This window comes from Trichomycterus rosablanca, chromosome 3 (genome assembly GCF_030014385.1).
Source record: "Trichomycterus rosablanca isolate fTriRos1 chromosome 3, fTriRos1.hap1, whole genome shotgun sequence".
Lineage (NCBI taxonomy): Eukaryota > Metazoa > Chordata > Actinopteri > Siluriformes > Trichomycteridae > Trichomycterus > Trichomycterus rosablanca.
Genome location: NC_085990.1, coordinates 10,338,912 through 10,365,365, shown reverse-complemented (window position 1 = coordinate 10,365,365; position 26,454 = coordinate 10,338,912). Strand labels below are relative to the sequence as shown.

The 26,454-nt window shown below is 41.1% G+C and overlaps 1 protein-coding gene across 1 annotated transcript in view; it reads right to left on the bottom strand.

Annotated features, from left to right (window-relative positions):
• Positions 1–23,951, bottom strand: part of adcy2a (adenylate cyclase 2a) — a 146,303-nt gene extending 122,352 nt beyond the window's left edge. Inside the window, exon 1 of the mRNA XM_062991822.1 lies at positions 23,595–23,951. Coding sequence (XP_062847892.1) covers positions 23,595–23,951 — 357 coding nt within the window. The remainder of the gene's footprint in view (positions 1–23,594) is intronic.
• Positions 23,952–26,454: the final 2,503 nt, after the last annotated feature.

The window sequence follows — 26,454 nt, the reverse complement described above, 5'->3', positions numbered from 1 at the left end:
AAGCTGTTGTTGCTCCAAGATGTTGGCCAGAGTATAATAATAGTCCCCGCTATTCAGTATGACCCATTCTGTGTCAACATTTGTCTATAAAAATACAAGTCAGTAGACCTTGCACATTAAGAATGTGGAAAAGGCAAGGTGGGTGATGCACAGCAAGATGTGTCTTGAGGATCTGGGTTTGATCCTTGTTTCTGCTACTGTCTGTAAAGAATGTAAAATTTTCCTTCCATGTCTTTGAGTTTTCTCCAGGTCCATGAATCAAAGAGCTTTTATATATATACAGTATATAAATATATATTTATATATATATAAATATATATAAATATAAATTATCGCACCAACAGTGGTCTCTTTCTCACCAAGCTTCTTGCTGATGGTCTTGTAGCCCATTCCAGCCTTGTGCAGGTCTACAATCTTGTCCCTGACGTCCTTTGATAGCTCTTTGGTCTTGCCCATGGTGGTCGAGAGATTTGAACGGAAGAAACTGATTCTGTGACAAGAGTATTTTATACAGGGACAGGACTAATTTGTGTGCCTCATGTGCACATAACCGGTCTGTGGGGGTCAGAATTCTTGCTGGTTGGTAGGGGATCAAATACTTATTTCCCTTAATTAAATACAAATTAATTTATAACCTTTATTTAAAGTTTTTTTTCTGGATTTTTTGTTGATATTCTGTCTCTCTCTGTTAAAATAAACCTTCCATAAAAATTATAGACTGTTCAAGTCTTTGTAAGGGGTTAAACTTACAAAATCAGCAGGGGATCAAATACTTATTTTCCCCACTGTATATATGTATGTATATATATATATATATATATATATATATATATATATATATATATATATATACAGTGTATCACAAAAGTGAGTACACCCCTCACATTTCTGCAGATATTTAAGTATATCTTTTCATGGGACAACACTGACAAAATGACACTTTGACACAATGAAAAGTAGTCTGTGTGCAGCTTATATAACAGTGTAAATTTATTCTTCCCTCAAAATAACTCAATATACAGCCATTAATGTCTAAACCACCGGCAACAAAAGTGAGTACACCCCTTAGTGAAAGTTCCTGAAGTGTCAATATTTTGTGTGGCCACCAATATTTCCCAGAACTGCCTTAACTCTCCTGGGCATGGAGTTTACCAGAGCTTCACAGGTTGCCACTGGAATGCTTTTCCACTCCTCCATGACGACATCACGGAGCTGGCGGATATTCGAGACTTTGTGCTCCTCCACCTTCCGCTTGAAGATGCCCCAAAGATGTTCTATTGGGTTTAGGTCTGGAGACATGCTTGGCCAGTCCATCACCTTTAGCCTCAGCCTCTTCAATAAAGCAGTGGTCGTCTTAGAGGTGTGTTTGGGGTCATTATCATGCTGGAACACTGCCCTGCGACCCAGTTTCCGGAGGGAGGGGATCATGCTCTGCTTCAGTATTTAACAGTACATATTGGAGTTCATGTGTCCCTCAATGAAATGTAACTCCCCAACACCTGCTGCACTCATGCAGCCCCAGACCATGGCATTCCCACCACCATGCTTGACTGTAGGCATGACACACTTATCTTTGTACTCCTCACCTGATTGCCGCCACACATGCTTGAGACCATCTGAACCAAACAAATTAATCTTGGTCTCATCAGACAATAGGACATGGTTCCAGTAATCCATGTCCTTTGTTGACATGTCTTCAGCAAACTGTTTGCGGGCTTTCTTGTGTAGAGGCTTCCTTCTGGGGTGACAGCCATGCAGACCAATTTGATGTAGTGTGCGGCGTATGGTCTGAGCACTGACAGGCTGACCCCCCACCTTTTCAATCTCTGCAGCAATGCTGACAGCACTCCTGCGCCTATCTTTCAAAGACAGCAGTTGGATGTGACGCTGAGCACGTGCACTCAGCTTCTTTGGACGACCAACGCGAGGTCTGTTCTGAGTGGACCCTGCTCTTTTAAAACGCTGGATGATCTTGGCCACTGTGCTGCAGCTCAGTTTCAGGGTGTTGGCAATCTTCTTGTAGCCTTGGCCATCTTCATGGAGCGCAACAATTCGTCTTTTAAGATCCTCAGAGAGTTCTTTGCCATGAGGTGCCATGTTGGAACTTTCAGTGACCAGTATGAGAGAGTGTGAGAGCTGTACTACTAAATTGAACACACCTGCTTCCTATGCACACCTGAGACCTAGTAACACTAACAAGTCACATGACATTTTGGAGGGAAAATGACAAGCAGTGCTCAATTTGGACATTTAGGGGTGTAGTCTCTTAGGGGTGTACTCACTTTTGTTGCCGGTGGTTTAGACATTAATGGCTGTATATTGAGTTATTTTGAGGGAAGAATAAATTTACACTGTTATATAAGCTGCACACAGACTACTTTTCATTGTGTCAAAGTGTCATTTTGTCAGTGTTGTCCCATGAAAAGATATACTTAAATATCTGCAGAAATGTGAGGGGTGTACTCACTTTTGTGATACACTGTATATATATATGCATTTTCTCCCCTTTTTCTCCCAAATTTTAGCACATCCATGCTTCCTCTCCACCAAGGCCGATCCCCACTCTGATTGAGGAGAACGAAGCCAACCCACGCCCCCTCCGACACGTGGGTAGCAGCCGTATGCATTTTGTCACCTACACTTTGACGAGTGCTATGTGGATCAGCACTGTGTACGAAGAGACATACCCTGACCACACTCTTTTCCCATCTCTGTGCAGGCGCCATCAATCAACCAGCAGAGGTCGTAATTGCATTAGTTATGAGAGAGACCCTATCCGACTTTTAATATCCCACTCCTATCTGAACAACAGGCCAATCATTGTTCATGCAGGCAGAGCTGAGATTTGATACGATGTATTCGAGATCCCAGCTCTGGTGTTCAGCATGTGTTTTTACCGCTGCGCCACCTAAGCGGCGAATCAGAGAGCTTTTAATAATCAATTTTACTAAAGAGAAGTGTTGTCTAAATATTTGTTCCTATAAAGTGTCATTTAATAAGCTTTTCATCAAAACATTGGTCCAAAGAGCCTATTTATGATTTCTGCCTGAGGCCCCTACATAATTTAATGCCTCATTAAATTAGATTCTGTTAAAATTGAGGATAAATGCGAAAATGAACTCCCAACACAAAATTCTCTCATCATTAAAGTCTGATACATTCATTTGTACATTAAATAAATGGCATGTTAATGAAAAAGCTTCCAAATTCAATATGGAAACTCCACCGGGGTGGCGTTCATTATTACAGCCTCCAGGTAAATGGTAACGACAGAATGGTTATTAAATCCCAGCACTATACAGATACAGCTCTCCAATAACACTATACTTTTAACTAAATAAAATCAATTGGAAATGCAACAAGACTTTACACACCCACAAACACAGCAGGAGTTTGAAGAAGGAAAAGAAGAAAACAAGATCACAATAGGAATGAAAACAGAATAAACACTCCTCATACTGTTATCCACCAGAATCACTACTGCTGGAAGCTTGTTTTTTTTTTTCAAGTGTCACAGTGTAGAGGTTTGGGTGCTTTCGTATGAGAATCTGATAAACAGCTTTGGTGCTAAACTTTCACATCAATGAACTAAGTAACGCAACAACTGCGACAAACACATCTACAGTGTATCACAAAAGTGAGTACACCCCTCACATTTCTGCAGATATTTAAGTATATCTTTTCATGGGACAACACTGACAAAATGACACTTTGACACAATGAAAAGTAGTCTGTGTGCAGCTTATATAACAGTGTAAATTTATTCTTCCCTCAAAATAACTCAATATACAGCCATTAATGTCTAAACCACCGGCAACAAAAGTGAGTACACCCCTAAGAGACTACACCCCTAAATGTCCAAATTGAGCACTGCTTGTCATTTTCCCTCCAAAATGTCATGTGATTTGTTAGTGTTACTAGGTCTCAGGTGTGCATAGGGAGCAGGTGTGTTCAATTTAGTAGTACAGCTCTCACACTCTCTCATACTGGTCACTGAAAGTTCCAACATGGCACCTCATGGCAAAGAACTCTCTGAGGATCTTAAAAGACGAATTGTTGCGCTACATGAAGATGGCCAAGGCTACAAGAAGATTGCCAACACCCTGAAACTGAGCTGCAGCACAGTGGCCAAGATCATCCAGCGTTTTAAAAGAGCAGGGTCCACTCAGAACAGACCTCGCGTTGGTCATCCAAAGAAGCTGAGTGCACGTGCTCAGCGTCACATCCAACTGCTGTTTTTGAAAGATAGGCGCAGAAGTGCTGTCAGCATTGCTGCAGAGATTGAAAAGGTGGGGGGTCAGCCTGTCAGTGCTCAGACCATACGCCGCACACTACATTAAATTGGTCTGCATGGCTGTCACCCCAGAAGGAAGCCTCTTCTGAAGTCTCTACACAAGAAAGCCCGCAAACAGTTTGCTGAAGACATGTCAACAAAGGACATGGATAACTGGAACCATGTCCTATGGTCTGATGAGACCAAGATTAATTTGTTTGGTTCAGATGGTCTCAAGCATGTGTGGCAGCAATCAGGTGAGGAGTACAAAGATAAGTGTGTCATGCCTACAGTCAAGCATGGTGGTGGGAATGCCATGGTCTGGGGCTGCATGAGTGCAGCAGGTGTTGGGGAGTTACATTTCATTGAGGGACACATGAACTCCAATATGTACTGTGAAATACTGAGCAGAGCATGATCCCCTCCCTCCGGAAACTGGGTCGCAGGGCAGTGTTCCAGCATGATAATGACCCCAAACACACCTCTAAGACGACCACTGCTTTATTGAAGAGGCTGAGGGTAAAGGTGATGGACTGGCCAAGCATGTCTCCAGACCTAAACCCAATAGAACATCTTTGGGGCATCCTCAAGCGGAAGGTGGAGGAGCGCAAAGTCTCGAATATCCGCCAGCTCCGTGATGTCGTCATGGAGGAGTGGAAAAGCATTCCAGTGGCAACCTGTGAAGCTCTGGTAAACTCCATGCCCAGGAGAGTTAAGGCAGTTCTGGGAAATAATGGTGGCCACACAAAATATTGACACTTCAGGAACTTTCACTAAGGGGTGTACTCACTTTTGTTGCCAGTGGTTTAGACATTAATGGCTGTATATTGAGTTATTTTGAGGGAAGAATAAATTTACACTGTTATATAAGCTGCACACAGACTACTTTTCATTGTGTCAAAGTGTCATTTTGTCAGTGTTGTCCCATGAAAAGATATACTTAAATATCTGCAGAAATGTGAGGGGTGTACTCACTTTTGTGATACACTGTACATGCTACATGCATTAACATTACTTATTGTATTAAAACAACGAGCGAGGAATTTCATTAGTGGAGATAATTTATGAGCAGTTATAATTAAAAGAGGTTTAGTGTTCCTGTGTCATTCTTTTAATACATTAAGTTACATCAAGCTTTTTTTTTACGATAAGCATTTTAGACTCGGAAAAGCTAATTCTCACAATTTTTTCCAGAACCCCAAGCTATAACACAAGTTTAAAAGTGAAACAGTGAAGAAAATCCAGCTAGACACAGATACATGGGGAGCTTTCAGAGTGGATTTAAGAGCCATTCCACACAAATGCAGATTCGTGTAATATTCGCACTTTGATGACAGTTACAAGTAAATAAATAAATAAATAAAAAAGCTGAACTCGTCGAGTTTAAGGGAAAAGTCGAGTTTAAGGGTACAAATTTCTCCACAAAGTGTGTTGAGGTTTAAAGATTTTAAGTTTAGGGGATGTCGAGTTACAGGTACCACTGTATTTGACATACAGTTGTCCTACAATTGTATGCAAGTAAAATTATCCCTTTATACTGTTAATTAAAAAATATAACTAGCTTTAGACCAGCCAGCAGGTCTTTTAAATTTTACAGGTCGATTTAGGCCAAGGCTGAAATTCCATCAAGCATAATTTAATTGAACTTCATTTATATGTAGGATAAACTATGTGTGCTAACACTAGCCCTTATCATAATCATAACCATAATAGTGGGACCATGTAGGTATTATAGCTCTTTTTATTCAAATCATTTTAGAAATAATGTCTCATCCAGGACGAGTCTGTGCCAGAATTCTACACAGGCTGAACAATACTGATTGAAAGACTAGCATGCTAATCCCAATGGCTTCAAATGTGATAGGCATTTACATCAGCAAAGCATGTTTTCCAGCGTCAGGATTACACTGAGCCAACTGGAAACAACAGCTTGATTACCACCAGCTAACATTTATTTACAGAAAGAAAATTCACTGTCTGTAAACAACGTCACTCAGCCCTGCTGTCTCTAGCACGTGAACATTTCTCACTCCCGAGTCGGGCAGAAATGTGTTGGACGTTAAAGCAGATGACATCGTACTCTTTCCATGCAATTTCACGCTCCACCACTACCAGCATAACACTCACGTTCCCTCGAGAGATGGACTGAGAGCATGCAGCGGCGCTAATAGTGAAAGTTAAAAAAAAGCCAAAAAAGCCAAAGCACAATGCATAATAGATGAAGCCCTGCTTTCTGAAGCCTTGCCTAATCTTTGATCTGAGAGGCCGGCTAAAAAGTGCAAAAAGACCTGCTAAAAACATGGAAAACTTTTAGAAGGAGTATGTAGGCCACGAGGAGCAGGTACGTGCATCTTCATTGCACTCTCTGTAAAGACAAGTTTATTGGAATTTATGAACTAGCTACTAAAGATCTACATACAGAAACATCAACATTTTCTCATTAAATGTTCAAACCAGTTATTGCAGGGTAATAGGATCCAAAAGTCAAGAGCTGCTGAACTCACTAATACACACTGATTAATTCATTCATCTTCCATAACCCCTTTATAAAGGTCAGGATTATGGTGAGACTGGTGGCAGCTGGAAACAGTGGGCGCGATGCAGGACTACATCCTGGATGTTACAGGTCATTTAGAGCAGCTAATTGACCTGCTGCATGTTTTTGAGAGGTGGAAGGAAATCAGAGTATCCAGAGCAAACCCAGGGAAGGATGTCCTCTTTAGGCTGCTTTCACATGATAAGTGTTCAGCACTTTGTCCACTGAGACTCTCGGTGCGTATTTCCACTTAGCGCAGCAAATATGATACATGATATGTGGCAAAACTCTGTCTGAGCAGCAAGTTTTAAATAATAAAAAATATTGACTGAAAGTATTGACAGTTTGTTCACGTACAGTTATTTTTCCCCCAATTTTCTTCCCTAATCTACTCGTACCCAATCACCCTGATCGCGTTACGCTTCAACTCTACTGATACAACCCTCAACTGCTGACTGAGGAGCTTCGCAACTTTTTCTGACTGCCTCTTTTCACCTGCCGGGGCAAGTTCATATGCCAATCAGCCTTGTGCACAGAGAGCCACACCCAGCATTATTCCCCAACTCCCCAATATGCAGGCACCATCAATCAGCCAGCAGAGGTCATAATTGCACCAGTTATGAGGAACCCCGGTCCGGCTCATCCCACCGTGAACAACAGCCAATCGTTGTTCATGTGGCTGCCCAGCCCAGCCGGAAGGCAGAGCTGAGATTCGATACGATGTATTAGAAATCCCAGCTCTGGTGTGCTAGCGTATTTTACTGCTGCGCCATACACATACAGTTTAAAATGTATTTAGTTTATACTGGAACACTCTGCAGCATTTACTTTAGAAATAGATCTTAATTTCACAGTTCGAAATTCAACAACTCAGGGTTTTGTGAATCAGTTGCTCTCCATTATGTCTGTGCTTCACTTTTGTCTACATCATATAAACAATTTGTCTCACTGGCAGCGCTTTGAAATGGTCAGCAGCAGTGTGGTCCAATCAAATTTATGTAAAAACAAGTATCAAAGCAGTAAATCTGTTCAGTGCTCAGCTCTCTAGGTGGCACAGGGACAAGGTAAGCAGCACCACCTCACTCTATATGAAACAAAGGCACAGCCAGTACAAAAGCAGTTTTGGTGGAAATTATGTAAATGGGAGAGGAAAAGTAAAATTATTGAAATACTGAAGCTATAAATTACCACCACCTCACAAATCAATTCAAGTTCAGCTGTCCAGTCAGATTAATGTTAAAACAAGTATTAAAGCGGTAAATTTGTTTGGAGCTCAGCTCTCAAGGTGGCACAGGGGCAAGATAAGCAGCACTGCCTTAATCCATAGAAAACAATGGCATAGCTGGCATAAAAGAAGTTTTAATGTGTGTTATGTGAATGCAGCCTTACAGACAGTGTCTGAAGGCAAGGATCAAGCCCAGGACCGCAGGACCCATCTTGCTCTTCGACACCCACTCCGCTAGCTGCACCACTATGTCGCACCTTGCTGATTCCAATTATAAACATTCTACATTATTGAAGTTTGTTACCAAAGTGCAAATGTCACACATTGTTATTTAAACCAGGGGACGGCACGGTGGCTTAGTGGGTAGCACTGTCGCCTCACAGCAAGAAGGTCCTGGGTTCGATTCCCAGGTGGGGCGGTCCGGGTCCTTTCTGTGTGGAGTTTGCATGTTCTCCCCGTGTCTGCGTGGGTTTCCCCCGGGTGCTCCGGTTTCCTCCCACAGTCCAAAGACATGCAAGTGAGGTGAATTGGAGATACAAAATTGTCCATGACTGTGTTTGATATAACCTTGAGAAATGATTAACTTTGTGTAACGAGTAACTACCGTGTCTGTCATGAATATAACCAAAGAGTGTAAAACATGACGTTAAAATCCTAATAAACAAACAAACTAATTTAAACCAGGGACTTACATAGTACTTAAGACAGTGACAGTGGTAGCCTTGTGGGTAGGGCTTTGAGCTATCAACTGAAAGGTTGAAAGTTCAAATCCCAGCTCTGCCATGCAGCCACTGTTGGGCCCTTGAGCAAGGCCCTCTGTGCTCCAGGGGCACCGTACAATGGCTGCCCCTGAGTTCTGATCCCAGCTTTTAAACAAGCTGGGATATGCAAAGAAAGCATTTTGTTGTACTGTACATCTGTATATGTATAAATGACAAATAAAGGCATTCTATTCATTTCTAAACAGGATCCACATCAAGCAAGCAAATTATGCAGAAATCCTGGACGCTTGCGTTTTTTCTGCTTTTTATCTGGCCAATGTTTCAATTCAAAGAGCTGACTTTTCTAGTGTCTCTTTATTGTATATACGCTTTAAATTACTGGTCTCGGTATTTTACTATGCAATGTATCTGCTTTTGTTTAGCTTAACCAAACTGGTATTTACCTGGCAATTGTACTTGGTTTTAAACTGGTAAAGTTAATTTTAGGTAAATGTAAATATATGGTTCCCAGAGAGTATTTCCACTTCAGAGATCCTGAATTGAGTCTTGACCGTGCCAGCGGCCTGTTCAGGCGTTCTACATGTACAACTGGTGTACAGTATGTAATGAAGGGAAGGTCATCAGGGTCCACTGCTGGCTGTTTGCTTACATGTCAAAGGGAGCCAAAAATCACAAATGCAATGGGAAATTGGACATGACAAAATTGGAAGGGGAAAATGTAAATGATTGAATTACTGAGGCTATGAATTACCATCACCTCACAAATCAATTCAAGTTCAGCTGTCTAAACAGTGCAACTTCTGAACTGCATAAACACACAATTCCAGGGTTTCTTTATTAAATACCACCTCTATTTCAAATCAATCATCACTGACACCACATTTCCAACTTGGTAATGAACACTTCCTGCAAAAACAAGGAAATGTCAAACCATATAAATGGAAAGAGGTGTTCAAAAAGGTTACAACCCTCATGCTGTCAGTGGTTTCTCCATTGTAACTGGTACTGCATACCAATATGTACAACAATTCTAAACAAAACTTGTACAGAACTTTCTCCTCACCCATCTGAGCCAAATCCCAGTTTCCTCAATTCTGCCTCTATCATTAGAGACTATAATTCCCCAGTCATTTCACCCAGAGCAGATCAAACTGTTCTGGTAATTACCTCTTTTTATTTGTCTTGTTTTAACTAGAAAGTCTCCTCTCTTCAGTGGAATGACTTTCTCATTGAGTATAAACATTCATTCAGTGTCAGTAATCCAATTATCTGATTATCTTGTGGATCTGGATATTATCCCGGAAACCCTGGGCACAGGAAGGCAATGAACCCTGGACAGTACACCAGTCCATCACAGGACATTACAAACTTTTCCACTCATCCACACTCATACACATCTTAGGTCTATTTCGAATAGCTAATATACCTACAGGCAAGTGTTGGGAAGAAAAAGGCACAGACAGTGACCACAGCTCAGGATCCAATTCTACACCCTGGAGCTGTGAGGACTATGGTCCACCAACTGCACCACTAGCTGAGTTTTATTAAACAAAAAGGGAAATAATTAAATTTCCATCAAATATAATTGTAAGAAAATACCCATATTGTCAGGAGGCTGTTGGCCTCTGTACAAAAACCTACAGCCCTTTAAGTTATTGCTCATTTTGAAAATTACATTCAACCATCATTAGACCAATTTCTCGAGCTCAGCCGTGCATGAAACGCACAATTTTTTAAGTGCTTTTTTATTTGTTTGCTAACTCATTTATTTATCTTTATACTGTCTTTTCGAGGAACCATTAAACCCTGGTTAGAATGACAGTGGGTCTGGAGCCTATCATAAAATCCCTGAGTGCAAGTATACAAAAGCAGCCCTGACCAGTGTGCCAAACAAGACCAGGTCTTAAGAAATGTCTGACCTATCAATCTGTGTTTCAAAACTTGACCAGTTTAAAAAAAAAATTTTTCTTGTTTACAAACCAAAAACATGGCAACCCTAAGGATGGATCTTTTCTCCACTTTTTTTATAGAAGGCTGCACAATCAAGCTTATGAGAAACTAGTAAGTAGGACTCATAGATGTAGTTTATGGGGGGCCTTAGGATGTTCAGTGGGGTTAAAGTCAAGTCTCAGTACATGCTGTTGAAGTTCAGATAATGCCTTAATAAAATGTATGTAATTGATTAAAAAAAACACAGCAATGGGCGTGGCTAAAACATCTAAACTCATTAATGATGAGGGGTTTCCAAATATATCTGACAACCTAATGTACGTAGTGTAAAAGCCCCTGGAAAACACAAATAACTACCTCTGCAGTCTATAGTATGCAATCCATTGGACCCCCCCCCCCTCCCCCTCAGCCCCCTCTACAGTTTCTGTGCCCCATCTCATAGTTTGAACGGCCTCCCCCAGTTCTGCAGTAATGTTCTGCACCACGCTGCCACCCACATCGATTATATATCAATGTAAAAAATACCAGCCTCTGCCAACCAGCAAATGCAGTGGTTTCAGCAGATGTCACCTCATCAATCATCAGCTCAGTACTACCAGTATCCACACTCCATTCACACACACACACACACAAACACACACGCTACTGTTATATGGTTAAGAACAAAAATTTTGACTATTTAACCATAGCCAATCATGTCTGTGATGCTCAGGGGGCTGATACTGAGATTCAAACCAGGATAGACTATGCAATAAACTTCCCCAGTATGAGGTGTTTAGTAAAAATCAATCAATCAATCAATTAAAATGATGCATACTGTCTGCTCTTAAAGTATCTGTATCAGATCATATTTGATTTTGTTACTGTATTAAAACAAACACATTATGTGCCCCGGTGCAAAAATGGTAACGAGCCGCAAATGGCCAAATGGCATTATCCTCTTTACCAAAAAATTCACTGCTGGTTTAGAAAGTTTTAGAAAGTGTGGGTGCTAGTCTGCACCCTTTTTTGCCAATGTGTGGGTGGCACAAGTGTCTGAGGAATTGTAACAGAAAAAAGTAAAGTATGGGTGAATAAGAAGGGTGCGGTGGACTGTGCACACGTTGAAGGAAGGATGTGTCAGGCAAATATACCCTCCTTGGATGTAATCAGAGTCCCCAGCAGTGAAAGACTTGGCTATGCTAAATTGGAAGAAAAAGGAAGAAAATTCATAAATAAAAAAGGAAATCCAGACAGATTTCAGTCTCATATACAGAAGCAGGTCACAGCAAAGCAAAGCTGCATCTACACAGTCGTCTAGCACTACGTTTTCCTACATTATCAATGTGATGTGTGCAGCCAGTGCAAGGAGAGAGACCATCCACCCTCACTTCCTCACTCTCGTTTAGCCTCACCCATGCTAATTCACCCTAGTTTACTCCCATTCAGACTCCTTTTCCATTCCCTGCTGGACTTAAGCACTAGGATATAGGTCAGGCAGTCAGGCGAGGAAAGAGGCAGCAATTCAGCTTTGTGTCAATATTTTGCTTTGGCGTGCAGTTTACCTTCGTCTCCCGCTTTAATGAATGCACCTCTTTACCATCGGATGCTGCCTGACGTAGTCCAGCACGTTCAGTCTTCTACCCAGGGTTTGTATCAGTGCCAGAAATAACGTGGCGTTTGTTTGTTTGTGTCGTGGACAAAATTGGGTTCAAGATCTCAAGCAGAAGTTTGTCTAGGCACGTCTACAGCGTAAAAAGGTTCTTCAGTTTGTTTCTCTAGTGTAGCTTTAGTGTAGAATCCCACAGCAAACAATTTATGGTCAAAAGTATGTGCACGCCTGACTATGAGGCATTAATATGGATTAGTCCCTCTTTCCAGGGAATGCTTTGCACTATATTTTGAAGTGCACTTGTGGGAAATTGTGCCCATTCAGTCATCATAGAATTATATCAAGCACTGCTCTGTGACCAGAAGCCCTGGCTCATTATCAGTGTTACAACTCATCCTAAAGGGGCTTAGTGGGATTGATGTCAGGGCTCTGTGACTTGCCCAGCTTGTCAAACCATGTATTTATTATGATTATTTGTGCACAGGGGCACAGTCATGCTGAGACAGGAATGGACTTTTTTCCATACGCTAGCACACCAGAGCTGGAATTTCAAATACATCATATCAAATCTCAGCTCTGCCATCCGGCTGGGCTGGGCGGCTATATGAACAACGATTGGCTGTTGTTCATACAGAGAGGGAGCCGGACGGGACCCCTGATGCAGTTACGACCTCTGCTGGCTGATTGATGGCGTCTGCACAGAGTAGAGGAATAATGCTGATCAGGGGGTGGCTCTCCGTGCACAAAGCTGATCGGCATATGAACTCGACTCGTGCAGGTAAAAAAAAAGATGTAGTCGGTTACTGCTAATGTGTCAGATGGGGCATGTGTCAGTTTGCTGTCCTCAGTCAGGGTGGGGGTCAGCACCAGTAGAGAGGAAGCATAACGCAATTGGGTAAAAATTGGACGTGCTAAAATTCGTGAGAAAATGCACTTTAAAAAATTAATTAAAGCTATAAAGGTTCTTTGTTAATCAGAGGGTTTTATGTAAGCAGTTATACATCTAACAATGTACAAAGAAGCATACAGCCTGCTCTTAGAGGTACTACCTGATCCCCATTTGATATCTTAATGGGATTTTTACATAGAGGGTTATTTCTCTTGGGTTATTTGCTTGTAAAAAATGAATGAATGTTGATTTAAGTATTTTTACAAGCAAAGAATATTTACATCTTTTGCAGGTATTAAAGTGAAAATGGTTCTGCCGAAAACCAAAAAACATCTATGTATTTTTAAAGGTTACTACTGTTAGGCTGTTCTACATGACTCTGAGAGATTAAGGTTCCTCGATTTTTTTAAAGGTTCTAAAATTATTTAACCAACATTCTTAGAAAAGAGTTCCTCATCAGTTCTTTAAATGGTTAAAAGTTACAGGTTAAGAACTTTTTTAAGGCCGCTCAGGTGGCGCAGCAGTTAAAACACACGCTAGCACACCGGAGCTGGGATCCCGAATAAATTGCATCGAATCTGAGCAGCCACTTGAACAATGATTGGCCTGTTGTTCATATAGGGGTGGGGTAGTAGTAAGCTGGACAGGGTCTCCTCGTAGCTGATGCAACTACGACTCCTGCTGGCTGATTGATGGCGCCTGCACAGGGGCGAAGAAGGAGTGCGTTGATCAGGGTGTGTCTCTGCATACACAGGGCTGATCCACATTCACTCGCCTAGTGCAGGTGAAAAGATGCCTACGGCTGCTGCCCATGTGTCGGAGGGGGCGTGTGTTAGCTTCGTTCTCCTCAATCGGAGTGGGGATCGGCATTAGTGGAAAGGAAACGTGATGCAATCGGGTAATTGGACGTGCTAAAAGTTGGGGCAAAAGTGGGAGAAAATGCATAAACAAAATACAAAAACAAAAAGCCAAGGGGTACTAATAAGAATTGGATTCTTAATGTGTCATTCTAAAATGTAAAGGTTTTTGACACATGAAAATGTCATTCTACTAGGAACTATGTTTGTAAGGTTCCTTAAGAGTTCTTTGTATTTTACCACATAAACTGTTGACAGTCCTTATCAGCATTTACAAAGGAAATCTGAACACTAAACATAAAGCTGGTCAATCTGGTCCTGATTTTATTGACACTGCAAAGCAAATTGAAGTACATCTAGTTTGACGTCATGTCACACATTCATCTCCGCTCACCACCGGTCTTAAATCAAAATCTGGAATAAAATTTCAGTATATAAAACAAAGCTGCAGTTAGGTTAAGTTCGGTCCTGTTATTTTTATAATCAGTTAGATTTAAACAGTCGTGTCTTATCGCCGGCAGGTTAATAACCTCGGCTTGATTTATTTAATTAGTCGTGACCAAGCTTGTTGATTTTTCAGATAGCCCGGTTCTCAATCTTGGCATGAGCTTTATGGCTCGCCTGGATGAGACGTTTGAATGGAGAGCGGGAAGTGCTTTATAAAATAAACAACGGCATGTGGCTGGAGCTCAAACAAAGCTGGGATTTTTTTTCTGAATCAACTCCCCCCTTGTTATCTGCTGGAAATGAGCTGGCTGGTGTCCAAATAATTACAGAAGATTAGCAGCATCGAGTCAGGAAAATCTGTGGCTCAATCAAAGAAAGTTGAAGACAGAAATAGAAATAAAACAATAGACGCTTAGCTTAATTTAGTTTCCTGTTGTGCCTTTCATTGTGCCCATAGTACCACCCTTGTACCCCAGTCTAGACACGAGCTAATAGAGCAGGACAAAGAAAGGAAGAAGGGCATTAAAACAAAAGGTCTCCTACTTACACCAGCATCTCGGTTAAAAACAGTGCCCTTTTCCCATTATGCCTCTCATTGTGCCAAGCTTTTATTTTGGTTAATAAAATATACTATTAAAATAGGAGAATGGGTACAAGAAGCTAAAATAGGAAGTTAAAATAAGACTACATTAATACTTTGTTAAAACAACAGTGTATCCCATTATGCCACCTACTGTGCCAATGGTACCATTTTAAACCCCTGATCAGCCATAACATTAAAACCACCTCCTTGTTTCTACACTCACTGTCCAATTTATCAGCTCCACTTACCATATAGAAGCACTTTGTAGTTCTACAATTACTGGCTGTAGTCCATCTATTTCTCTACATACTTTTTTTAGCCTGCTTTCACCCTGTTCTTCAATGGTCAGGACTCTTCCAGGACCACCACAGAGCAGGTATTATTTAGGTGGTGGATCATTATCAGCACTGCAGTGACAATGACATGGTGGTGGTGTGTTAGTGTGTGTTGTGCTGGTATGAGTGGATCAGACACAGCAGCGCTGCTGGAGTTTTTAAATACCATGTCCACTCACCATCCACTCTATTAGACACTCCTACCTAGTTGAATAGATGATCGCTCATCTATTGCTGCTGTTTGAGTTGGTCATCCTCTAGGCCTTCATCAGTGGTCATGGGACGCTGCCCACGGGGCGCTGTTGGCTGGTGGACTATTCTCAGTCCAGCAGTGACAGTGAGGTGTTTAAAAGCTACATCAGCATTGCTGTGTCTTATCCACTCATCCCAGCACAACACACACTAACACACCACCACCATGTCAGTGTCACTGCAGTGCTGAGAATAATCCACCCCCTAAATAATACCTACTCTGTAGTGGTCCTGGGAGAGTCCTGACCATTGAAGAACAGCATGAAAGGGTGCTAACAAAGCATGCAGAGAAACAGATGGACTACAGTCAGTAATTGTAGAACTACAAAGTGCTTCTATATGGTAAGTGGAGCTGATAAAATGGACAGCGAGTGTAGAAACAAGAAGGTGGGTTTAATGCTATGGCTGATCAGTGTATATTATAGTATGTAATACCAGAAGTGTTGTTTGCATGTTAGCAGGCCTGCTGTGCCACTTTATTCTCCAGTATATTAGATATATTATAAGAAAACAAAAAAGAAAAAAAAGTGTATGACTGCTGATCTTATACCAGTTATTATGCCTACAGTGCCACCCTTCTACCCTAGTCTATATAAAACACTAAGAAAGCCAGGCAATTAAATGAGAAGGAAGCAGAAGCAGAAACAGAAGCCCAGATAGAACTCAGCTTCATCTTCTGAAAAACAACATTTCTATATCCTGCTGTGCCACTCACAGTACCCGTAGTACCATTTTCTGTTCCAGTCTGGCACCGCCTAAGAAAATGGGACAATTAATGGAATGAGGGATTGACATACACCAGAATCCCTCCAGTATCCTGCAATAATTCTGCTCTCTTGTTATAGCGCTCAGAGTACCCACAGGGCAATCCTCTTCCTTGCTGCATAATATGTACTATATAATATACCTATAAATACATTAAAGAAAGGGGATACAAGACTTTCGTGCTAAAAATGGCAGTGCCCTTTACCTGATATGCCATATTTCTGAGCCATTTTTTTACTCTAGCATTCTATAAATAGGCAAGAAAAAAAGAGGTGGAATGTAAAGTAGAATTCCAAATCTGCTTCAATTCGGTGTCCATCCCCATTACACCACAAATGACATCAGTGCTACTTACAGTGCTGGCCAAAAGTATTGGCACCCCTGCAATTCTGTCAGATAATACTCAATTTCTTCCAGAAAATGATTGCAATCACAAATGCTTTGGTATTAATATCTTCATTTATTTTACTTGCAATGAAAAAACACAAAAGAGAATGAAAAAAAGTCAAATCAATTATCATTTTACACAAAACTCCAAAAATGGGCCGGACAAAAGTATTGGCACCCTCAGCCTAATACTTGGTAGCACAACCTTTAGACAAAATAACTGCGAACAACCGCTTCCGGTAACCATCAATGAGTGTCTTACAATGCCCTGCTGGAATTTTAGACCATTCTTCTTTGGCAAACTGCTCCAGGTCCCTGAGATTTGAAGGGTGCCTTCTCCAAACTGCCATTTTGAGATCTCTCCACAGGTGTTCTATGGGATTTAGGTCTGGACTCATTGCTGGCCACTTTAGAAGTCTCCAGTGCTTTCTCTCAAACCATTTTCTAGTGCTTTTTGAAGTGTGTTTTGGGTCATTGTCCTGCTGGAAGACCCATGACCTCTGAGGGAGACCCAGCTTTCTCACACTGGGCCCTACATTATGCTGCAAAATTTGTTGGTAGTCTTCAGACTTCATAATGCCATGCACACGGTCAAGCAGTCCAGTGCCAGAGGCAGCAAAGCAACCCCAAAACATCAGGGAACCTCCGCCATGTTTGACTGTAGGGACCGTGTTCTTTTCTTTGAAGGCCTCGTTTTTTTTCCTGTAAACTCTATGTTGATGCCTTTTCCCAAAAAGCTCTACTTTTGTCTCATCTGACCAGAGAACATTCTTCCAAAACGTTTTTGGCTTTCTCAGGTAAGTTTTGGCAAACTCCAGCCTGGCTTTTTTATGTCTCTGGGTCAGAAGTGGGGTCTTCCTGGGTATCCTACCATAGAGTCCCTTTTCATTCAGACGCCGACGGATAGTACGGGTTGACACTGTTGTACCCTCGGACTGCAGGGCAGCTTGAACTTGTTTGGATGTTAGTCGAGGTTCTTTATCCACCATCTGCACAATCTTTCGTTGAAATCTCTCGTCAATTTTTCTTTTCCGTCCACATCTAGGGAGGTTAGCCACAGTGCCATGGGCTTTAAACTTCTTGATGACACTGCGCACGGTAGACACAGGAACATTCAGGTCTTTGGAGATGGACTTGTAGCCTTGAGATTGCCCATGCTTCCTCACAATTTTGCTTCTCAAGTCCTCAGACAGTTCTTTGGTCTTCTTTCTTTTCTCCATGCTCAATGTGGTACACACAAGGACACAGGACAGAGGTTGAGTCAACTTTAATCCATTTTAACTGGCTGCAAGTGGGATTTAGTTATTGCCACCACCTGTTATGTGCCACAGGTAAGTAACAGGTGCTGTTAATTACACAAATTAGAGAAGCATCACATGATTTTTCAAAGGGTGCCAATACTTTTGTCCACCCCCTTTTTTATGTTTGGTGTGGAATTATATCCAATTTGGCTTTTTGACAATTCTTTTTGTGGTTTTCCATTGAAGACAAATTAAATGAACATTTTAATATCAAAGCATTTGTAATTGCAATCATTTTCTGGAAGAAATTGAGTATTATCTGACAGAATTGCAGGGGTGCCAATACTTTTGGCCAGCACTGTATATGTATTGTTTTCCCAGATAAAGTTCAACCACACAGACCAAGAAAATAATTGAGAGTAGGGCTGGGCGGTATTTTTTAATGGTATTTTTTAAAGATTCTGACGGGTTCACAGTATATGACTGTATTTTTTTTTTTTTTTTGTATTACTGGGACTTTTTATATGTCTGTGGCATATTCTACTGTCATAAGTACAAATAATATTAAAAGTTTTAATTTCACCCTGTATATAATGAAGGTTTTGAGTACTATAAGCTTTGCTTAGCCTCACAAAATGACACAATATATGATGGAATCAGTACGCGTGAAACAGGTGAAATACACCAATCAGCCATAAGATTAAAACCACCTGCCTGTTTCTACACACATTGTGCATTTTATTGGCTTCACTTACCATATAGAAGCACTTTGTAGTTCTACAATTACTGACTGTAGTATATCTGTTTCTCTGCATGCCTTGTTAGCCCCCTTTCATGCTGTTCTTCAATGGTCAGGACTCTCCCAGGACCACCACAGAGCAGGTATTATTTAGATGGTGGATCATTCTCAGCACTGCAGTGACACTGACATGGTGGTGGTGTGTTAGTGTGTGTTGTGCTGGTGCAATAGTGGATCAGACACAGCAGCGCTACTGGAGTTTTTAAACACCTCACTGTCACTGCTGGACTGAGAATAGTCCACCTACCTAAAATATATCCAGCCAACAGCGCCCAGGGGGCAGTGTCCTGTGACCACTGATGAAGGTCTAGAAGATGACCAACTCAAACAGCAGCAATAGATGAGCAATCTTCTCTGACTTTACATCTACAAGGTGGACCAACTAGGTAGGAGTGTCTAATAGAGTGGACAGTGAGTGGACACGGTATTTAAAAACTCCAGCAGCGCTGCTGTGTCTGATTCACTCATACCAGCACAACACACACTAACACACCACCACCATGTCATTGTCACTACAGTGCTGAGAATGATCCAACACTCAAATAATACCTACTCTGTAGTGGTCATTTGGGGGTCCTGACCATTAAAGAACAGGGTGAAAGCAGGTTAAAAAAAGTATGTAGAGAAACAGATGGACTACAAAGTGCTTCTATATCAGACCTGGGCATTGTACGGCCCGCGGGCCACATCCGGCCCGCGAGACATCCCTAACCGGCCCGCATGAGGTTCGTGGCAATTAAAAATTTGACGTAAATAAATGTACATCAAACATGCAATATAACAGGATTGATTTTCACGGGAGCGCTGTGTCTTTAAATATCCGTTTCGTTTTACGTGTGAGAGTGTATCAGCTTCACCGTAATGCGAACACAACTGAGTGTGACTGACGGTCGAGTTTTTAACAAGACGTGAACTTCTGAAGTATTTATGTACTGAAGTCAGGTGTAAAGCTGTTTAACGATCACACTTTAGGGTTTAAATCGCTGTTATGGTACTAAACAGAGAAATACATGAACATGGACGATGCGGAGCGTCACACCTGAAGCTTCACTAACTAAACTGCAAAAGCAACAAGGACTTTTTATAAAGTTTAACACATCCAGAACTGAAGCAGTCAGGACCAGCTTTGTGATTTTAATAAGAATATCCAACAATAACAACGGACTGAAAAACAAATGTGGTAATTAGACTCAAAACAAAATAGTTTAAAAACCTGCACATTTGTTCACATTAGTTTTTTTGGTTTTTTTGCATTTGTTTGTTTAAATAGTAAAATAATGTTGATGTTTTACTCTGCCTACTTCTAATTGTCTGATTGTAACATCTAAACATTAACAACTTATTAGAACTGCACAATTTACTGCTTTTAATAAAGAGTGGGCAGTTGTAGCCTAGTGCTTAAGGTACTGGACTAGTAACCAGAAGGTCGCTGGTTCAAGCCCCACCACCGCCAGGTTGCTGCTGGCCCTTAACCCTCAATTGCTCAGACTGTATACTGTAACTTTATTGTAAGTCACTTTGGATCAAGGCGTCTGCTAAATGCTGAAAATGTAAATAAAGAGATAAAATTAATATTGAGCAGAATTAAGTTCACCTTATTGGTCCGGCCCTCCACAACAGTCCCAGTTGCTTATGTGGCCCCTTCGAAAATTTAATTGCCCACCCCTGTTCTATATGATAAGTAGAGCTGATAAAATGGACAGTGAGTGTAGAAACAAGGAGGTGGTTTTAATGTTATGGCTGATCAGTGTATATACAATTTTTATTGTTTATTTAATATTTAAGTATTGTACGATTACCCTTGTCTCTCCCTTTAACGAATAAAATGACATTTGCAAACTCCAGTGTACAACTTGAACACAGGTCTGTTGTCGAAAGGTGGACAACTTTATATATCTCCGCTTCCAGTTTGCTTATAATGTTGAATCCAGTGTTTTAATTATTGCTCTGAAAGCTTTTTTCTTGACTGTCTATAGAGGAATATTATATGATTTGCTGCCTACTGAAGCCTACAGCTGTTGTATTAACTATGTTACGGTATGGCAGTATTTGAAAAATCCATACGGTATAAGGATTAAAGCTGGTATACCGAATTTACCGCCATACCGCCCAGCACTAATTGAGTGACATTTTTAAACCATTCAGTAACATACAGATGTGCGCTGTGAGAGGTTAAGCACAGCAGGTAACACTTGTCAAAATACTTTTTTCCAGAACACGAGAAAATGTGACTACAGAAACACAGTGATGATGACTTCGGATGTGACCACTGCTGAGTTTGCAGAAAAAAAACTGACCGTAATCCGCTCTGTGATTTTCTCAGGGGAGGATGTAGAATAACACTCATTCCAATACACTAAGTCACATCATACACTAGTCCAATTAGAACTGAGCTTAGAAACATAAAACAGAAGAAAAGATAGCGTCTAAAAGACAGAAGACCAGCTCTGTAACAGGACCGCAATGCCATTAATCAGCTCTAATCAATCAGACACACTCTAAGAAAGCATCAGAATGAAGAAAAGGAGGCAACAAAAGCCTAATTTATCTACAGCAGCCTGAAGCTTTTTTCTGCTGTGCCCTGTGCTCATGATGCCACTCGTCTGTCTCAGCACATCAGACACGAGCAAAAGAACTAGAAAACAGGAGGAAGATGGGACAGGAGACAAAGGAGGCCAAAGTCTAATCTCTACTGCAATAATGTACCTGCCACAATACGTCCATCAAAGTACCCATTTATCTACCTTTCTTCAAAAAGTAAAAGAGGCAACAGAAGCCTTACTCTGAATCCCTGCCTGGTCCTTTTTGTACATACTGTGCCCATGGCACCTCCCTTCTACCCCGGTCTAGCCGATACAATCTAGGAAAGCAGGATAAAGTAGGAGTTCTACTAGGGACAATAGAGGCTAAAGATTTTTCTATTATAATATCTAGGTAAAAAAACAGCCCCCGTCCTGTATTATGCCACTTGCTGAACTAGTAAGATAAGAAATTAAGAGAATAAAAGAAAAAGAATTAAATAAAATCTTATATCTGCTTGCTTTGCGGTGTTATAGTGAAATATGAGTTCCATTTCCCTTTCAGGACACAAACACCACACTTGTTGCCTAATGGATGAAAAAGAAAAGGGTGTAATGTTGGTCCAGGTCTTACTTCTCAGCCAAAATCTTGTTAAACAGCAATTTTCTTTGACCTGATGGCACATCATAAAAACCAGGAATAGAACAGATACCAGGAGCCTATTTTCTCTATGCCATGAAACAAATGCCACCCAGCTTGCACAATAGATGAAATAAATTAGAAGAAAGAAATGGTAGGCACAACTGACATCTCCTGTTCGTGCCAACCAGTGGTCTTTCTAGACCGTTTCATCTAGTCAGGATCAAGGACCATCAAAGTAACTATTCTTCATGAGGAGCTCTAATGTAACTCTTTGACTAAAACCAGTATACACATAGCCAAAAGTATGTGGACAATAGCAGATTTCTATTCCATCTGTTGTGCCTTGGATGCCCATTGTTAAACAAAATCAAAATAAAACAAGAATGTTATAGAGATCAGTAAAACAGAAGCTAAACTTCTAGATGCCTCTCTGGCCTCACCTGTCTTTGCACTCACTGACCCTGAGGTTGCCCCCTGAACCTCCTTAAGAACAGCTTCAAATGCTACTACGCCATTAAAACTAAAGAACAACAAAAGCTTTCTGTGCCATATATTGTGCCATGGATGCCCATCCTGCCTCAGATGGGCTCTAGGAAATCAGAAAAAAGAGAGTGTGATGATTAATACAAAACACCAGCAGGTCATGCCCTGGCACCAACTCTGAGGTGGTTATAACACCAATGTGTCATTTTTTATTTAACTTACATGTATTGTCACCACCACTACAAACAAAAACTGCATAGACACCTGTCTATTTAATAATTGAACCAAACAGCCTTTAAGGGGTAAATACATCAAGATCATCAATATATCGATACATCAATAATCTTCCTTTACTTCACTAGTGCCCTGGCTTACCTAATGAAGCTACATGTCTTTAAATATTCATCATCAACAACCCTTTGTCTCAGAGAGTGCCATGTTCCCTCATTTTATCAGACTACAACAAACCTCTTACACCGTTCTGTCCTGAACCAGCATCATTTTCCTTTCCAACAGTACACTGGCTGACACCAACTTTGGGCACCTGCTAAGATCCACCCTTAGTTTCACAGAAACTAAAGATATCAACAAATGAAGTTTAAGCTATACATTTAATCATACTACAGTTGTAGGTCAGACTAAACAAAGTGGACAGTAAAACCCATTACTGCCCCTCTGCCCTAGACTAACATTATTTTCCACCCCAATAGCCTAGTACTTATCCAACCTAGGTAAATTCTATTTACACCAATAGAACCACAATATTCTGGTATTTCAATGAACCTACATGCCCAACAATAGTGCTGTAAACATCTTTGTTTATTTTTATGCACTGTGTTTCCATTACTCAATTAGAGACTGATCCAAACCAGACCAAACACCTTGCTCCCACTGTTATTCATCAACCCGGTGGGTTCCAGCACAATCCTAGAACAGTTCTGGTTCCAGTATCCCAGCTGCTTGCACCAGCGACTCTTGCCATTCATCTACTTCAATTGCCTTAGCTGACTGGACCAGACAGACATTAAAAGAAACTAAGACAGAAACTTAAATAGCAGGACGAATTCTTTGCTGCCACAAGTACACCCTGCACTTACCAACCCCAATCCGAAGAAGACAGCCAGCAGTGCCAGGCAGGTGCCCATCACAATCAGCAGCAGGAAGACGACCAGCGGGTGCTGCTGGCTCATTCGGCAATACGACTCATAAAGCCAGTCGGGTGATCTTTGCCTCCTGATGCCCCCTTTCTCACTGTCCAGCAGGTAGCGCCTACCACGCATGGTGCCCATCCGCATGGACCCAGTGTCTGGCTGTTGCCCTTCAGGCTCCTTTTTTATCTTCTTGTCCCGTTCTTCCTCACCAAGCTCCGTCAGATGGAGAGCAGGTGCCCGGGTGGAAGCGTTGGCACGCGCCTGGGATGCCGGCAGAAAGCTTTCCACTCTGGCGCGCAGCATCGCGCAGGCAACATGTTTGGAAGAGAAAGTGAGCAAAGGAGGCTGTGTAAGTGTGGATACAAGAGAGAGCTAGAAAAAAAGAGGGAGGGACCAGAGAGAGAGAGGATAGGAAGGAAGGGAGGGGAAGAGGGTCGAGTAGGAGAAAAAGAGAGAGGAGGTGGAGAGAGAGAAGGGGAGAATGAGAGAGTTTACATGTATGGAGAAGCATGGATGTGCAAAAGCCACAGTGTATGTATGTGAGAGCGAGAAAGGGACAGAGTACGCCTGAGAGTGAATAAGTGTGAGAGAGAAAGTAAAAATAAGTAAGATGTTAAGTGAGAGCACAAATATGCAGGAGAGAGTGAGAATGTTAGAGTGAGAGAGTGATAGTGACCAAAAAGCGTGAGGAAGCAAGTGTTAGGTAAGGGAGTTTGTATGAGTATTAAAGCAAAAAGGAGAGTATCCGTGTGATAGAGTGAAAAAGAGAGAGACGGGAAGGAAGTGAGAGAGAGTGTCAGGGACTGAAAAACATGTGAGGAAGCAAATGTTACAGAAGGAAGATGAATGAGTATTAAGGTGAGTGACTGCGAGAAAGAGAGAGCGAGAGAGAGAGAGAGAGAGAGAGAGAGTGTCACCAACTAAAAAAGAAAAGAAAGGTAATGCTCGTAAAAAAGTAAAATGTTAGGTGAGAGCAAAAATATGCAAGATAGAGTGAGAATGTTAAAGTGAGTGTCAGTGACTTAAAAAACACAAGAAAGCAAGTTAGTGTAGGGGAGTATGTATGAGTTAAAAAGTAAAAAGGAGCGTGATAGTGCGAGAGAGTAAGAGAGAAAGAAAGAGAGAGAGACAAAAGGAGTGAGAGAGTTTCAGCGACTGAAAAACGTGAGGAAGCAAGTGTTAGTGTAAGAGAGTATGTTTAAGTAAAAAGGAGAATAACTGTGTGAGAGTATGAAAGTGAGAGTAAGAGAGATAAGGTGAGAGAGGAAGATAGTGAGAGAAAGTGTTAGTGTAAGAGAGTATATTTAAGTAAAAAGGAGAGTAACTGTGTGAGAGTATAAAAGTGAGAGTAAGAGAGATAAGGTGAGAGAGAGGAAGAGAGTGAGAGAAAGTGTCAGTGAAAAACATGTGAGGAAGCAAGTGTTAGTGTAAGAGAGTATGTTTAAGTAAAAAGGAGAGTAACTGTGTGAGAGTATGAAAGTGAGAGTAAGAGAGATAAGGTGAGAGAGCGGAAGAGAGTAAGAGGAAGTGTCTGTATAAGAGAGTATGTTTAAGTAAAAAGGAGAGTAACTGTGTGAGAGTATGAAAGTGAGAGTAAGAGAGATAAGGTGAGAGAGAGGAAGAGAGTGAGAGAAAGTGTCTGTGTAAGAGAGTATGTTTAAGTAAAAAGGAGAGTAACTGTGTGAGAGTATGAAAGTGAGAGTAAGAGAGATAAGGTGAGAGAGCGGAAGAGAGTGAGAGGAAGTGTCTGTATAAGAGAGTATGTTTAAGTAAAAAGGAGAGTAACTGTGTGAGAGAGTATAAAAGTGAGAGTAAGAGAGAAAGTGAGACAGAGGTATGGTGGCCGAGAAGTGCAAAACAAATGAACATTTTAGAAAACAAAATTACAAAAAAACAAAAACAAATATACAACAAAAACAAAAAAATTTTTTACAAGAGCTGAAACACTTTTACCAATGGAAAGGGTAGGCACTATTTACAGGAAGTGCTTACATGCTGTCAATCAAACTGTTTCTCTGGGGTGAAGTGAACGGAGTTTGTGATGGTAACGCTAAACAATGTTTTGTCTAGTTTGTGGAAATCATTTTATCCAGTTGACCCGCTTTTGTTTTTCTTGTGGGAAGTTCTTAGATTGTTTGTGCAGATGTTTAGACGTCGCCTGTGCATCTCTATCTACCGTCCGCTCTTCTAAACATCTAAAGTATTCCCAGAAGAAAAACAAAAGCGACCAACTGGCTGAAATAATTAACACAAAATGGACAAAACATTGTTTATTAGGGACGGAACATTTAATACCGAGGCTTTGAAGCTTGTTTCATTTTTGTAACACTCGACTCAGTGTATCGGAGCTTGTATTAAACCAGCAGGAATGTGCGGGACTGATTCAAAGCTTTGGTGCTGTCTTTTATCTAGGGTTACCAACCGTCCTGTAAAATACAGAATTGTTCTTTATTTGGAGACTAAACGTCGCGTTCTGTATTCAACTGATACAGGACGCGCTTTGTTCCATATTTTTATCAATGGGAGACGGGGTGATGTGTATGAAACAGAATGAAACTGCTGCTACAGTGGGAATTAGAAAGCGTTTGGTTATTATATTAAGTAGTGTTCACTTTTATTATTAGTAACGGTGTGTGTGAGCATGTTTATCAGCATAATAACCTGTTTAATACACCGCTGTATGAGTAGTGCAGTGGGCAGAGTGCGTTGTTTTGCCTAAAATATGGTTCTGACTTATTATTATAAAGAATGAAAATAATAAATGTTAAACACCCTAAATAAAACATTTTGATAATGTTCTCATGAC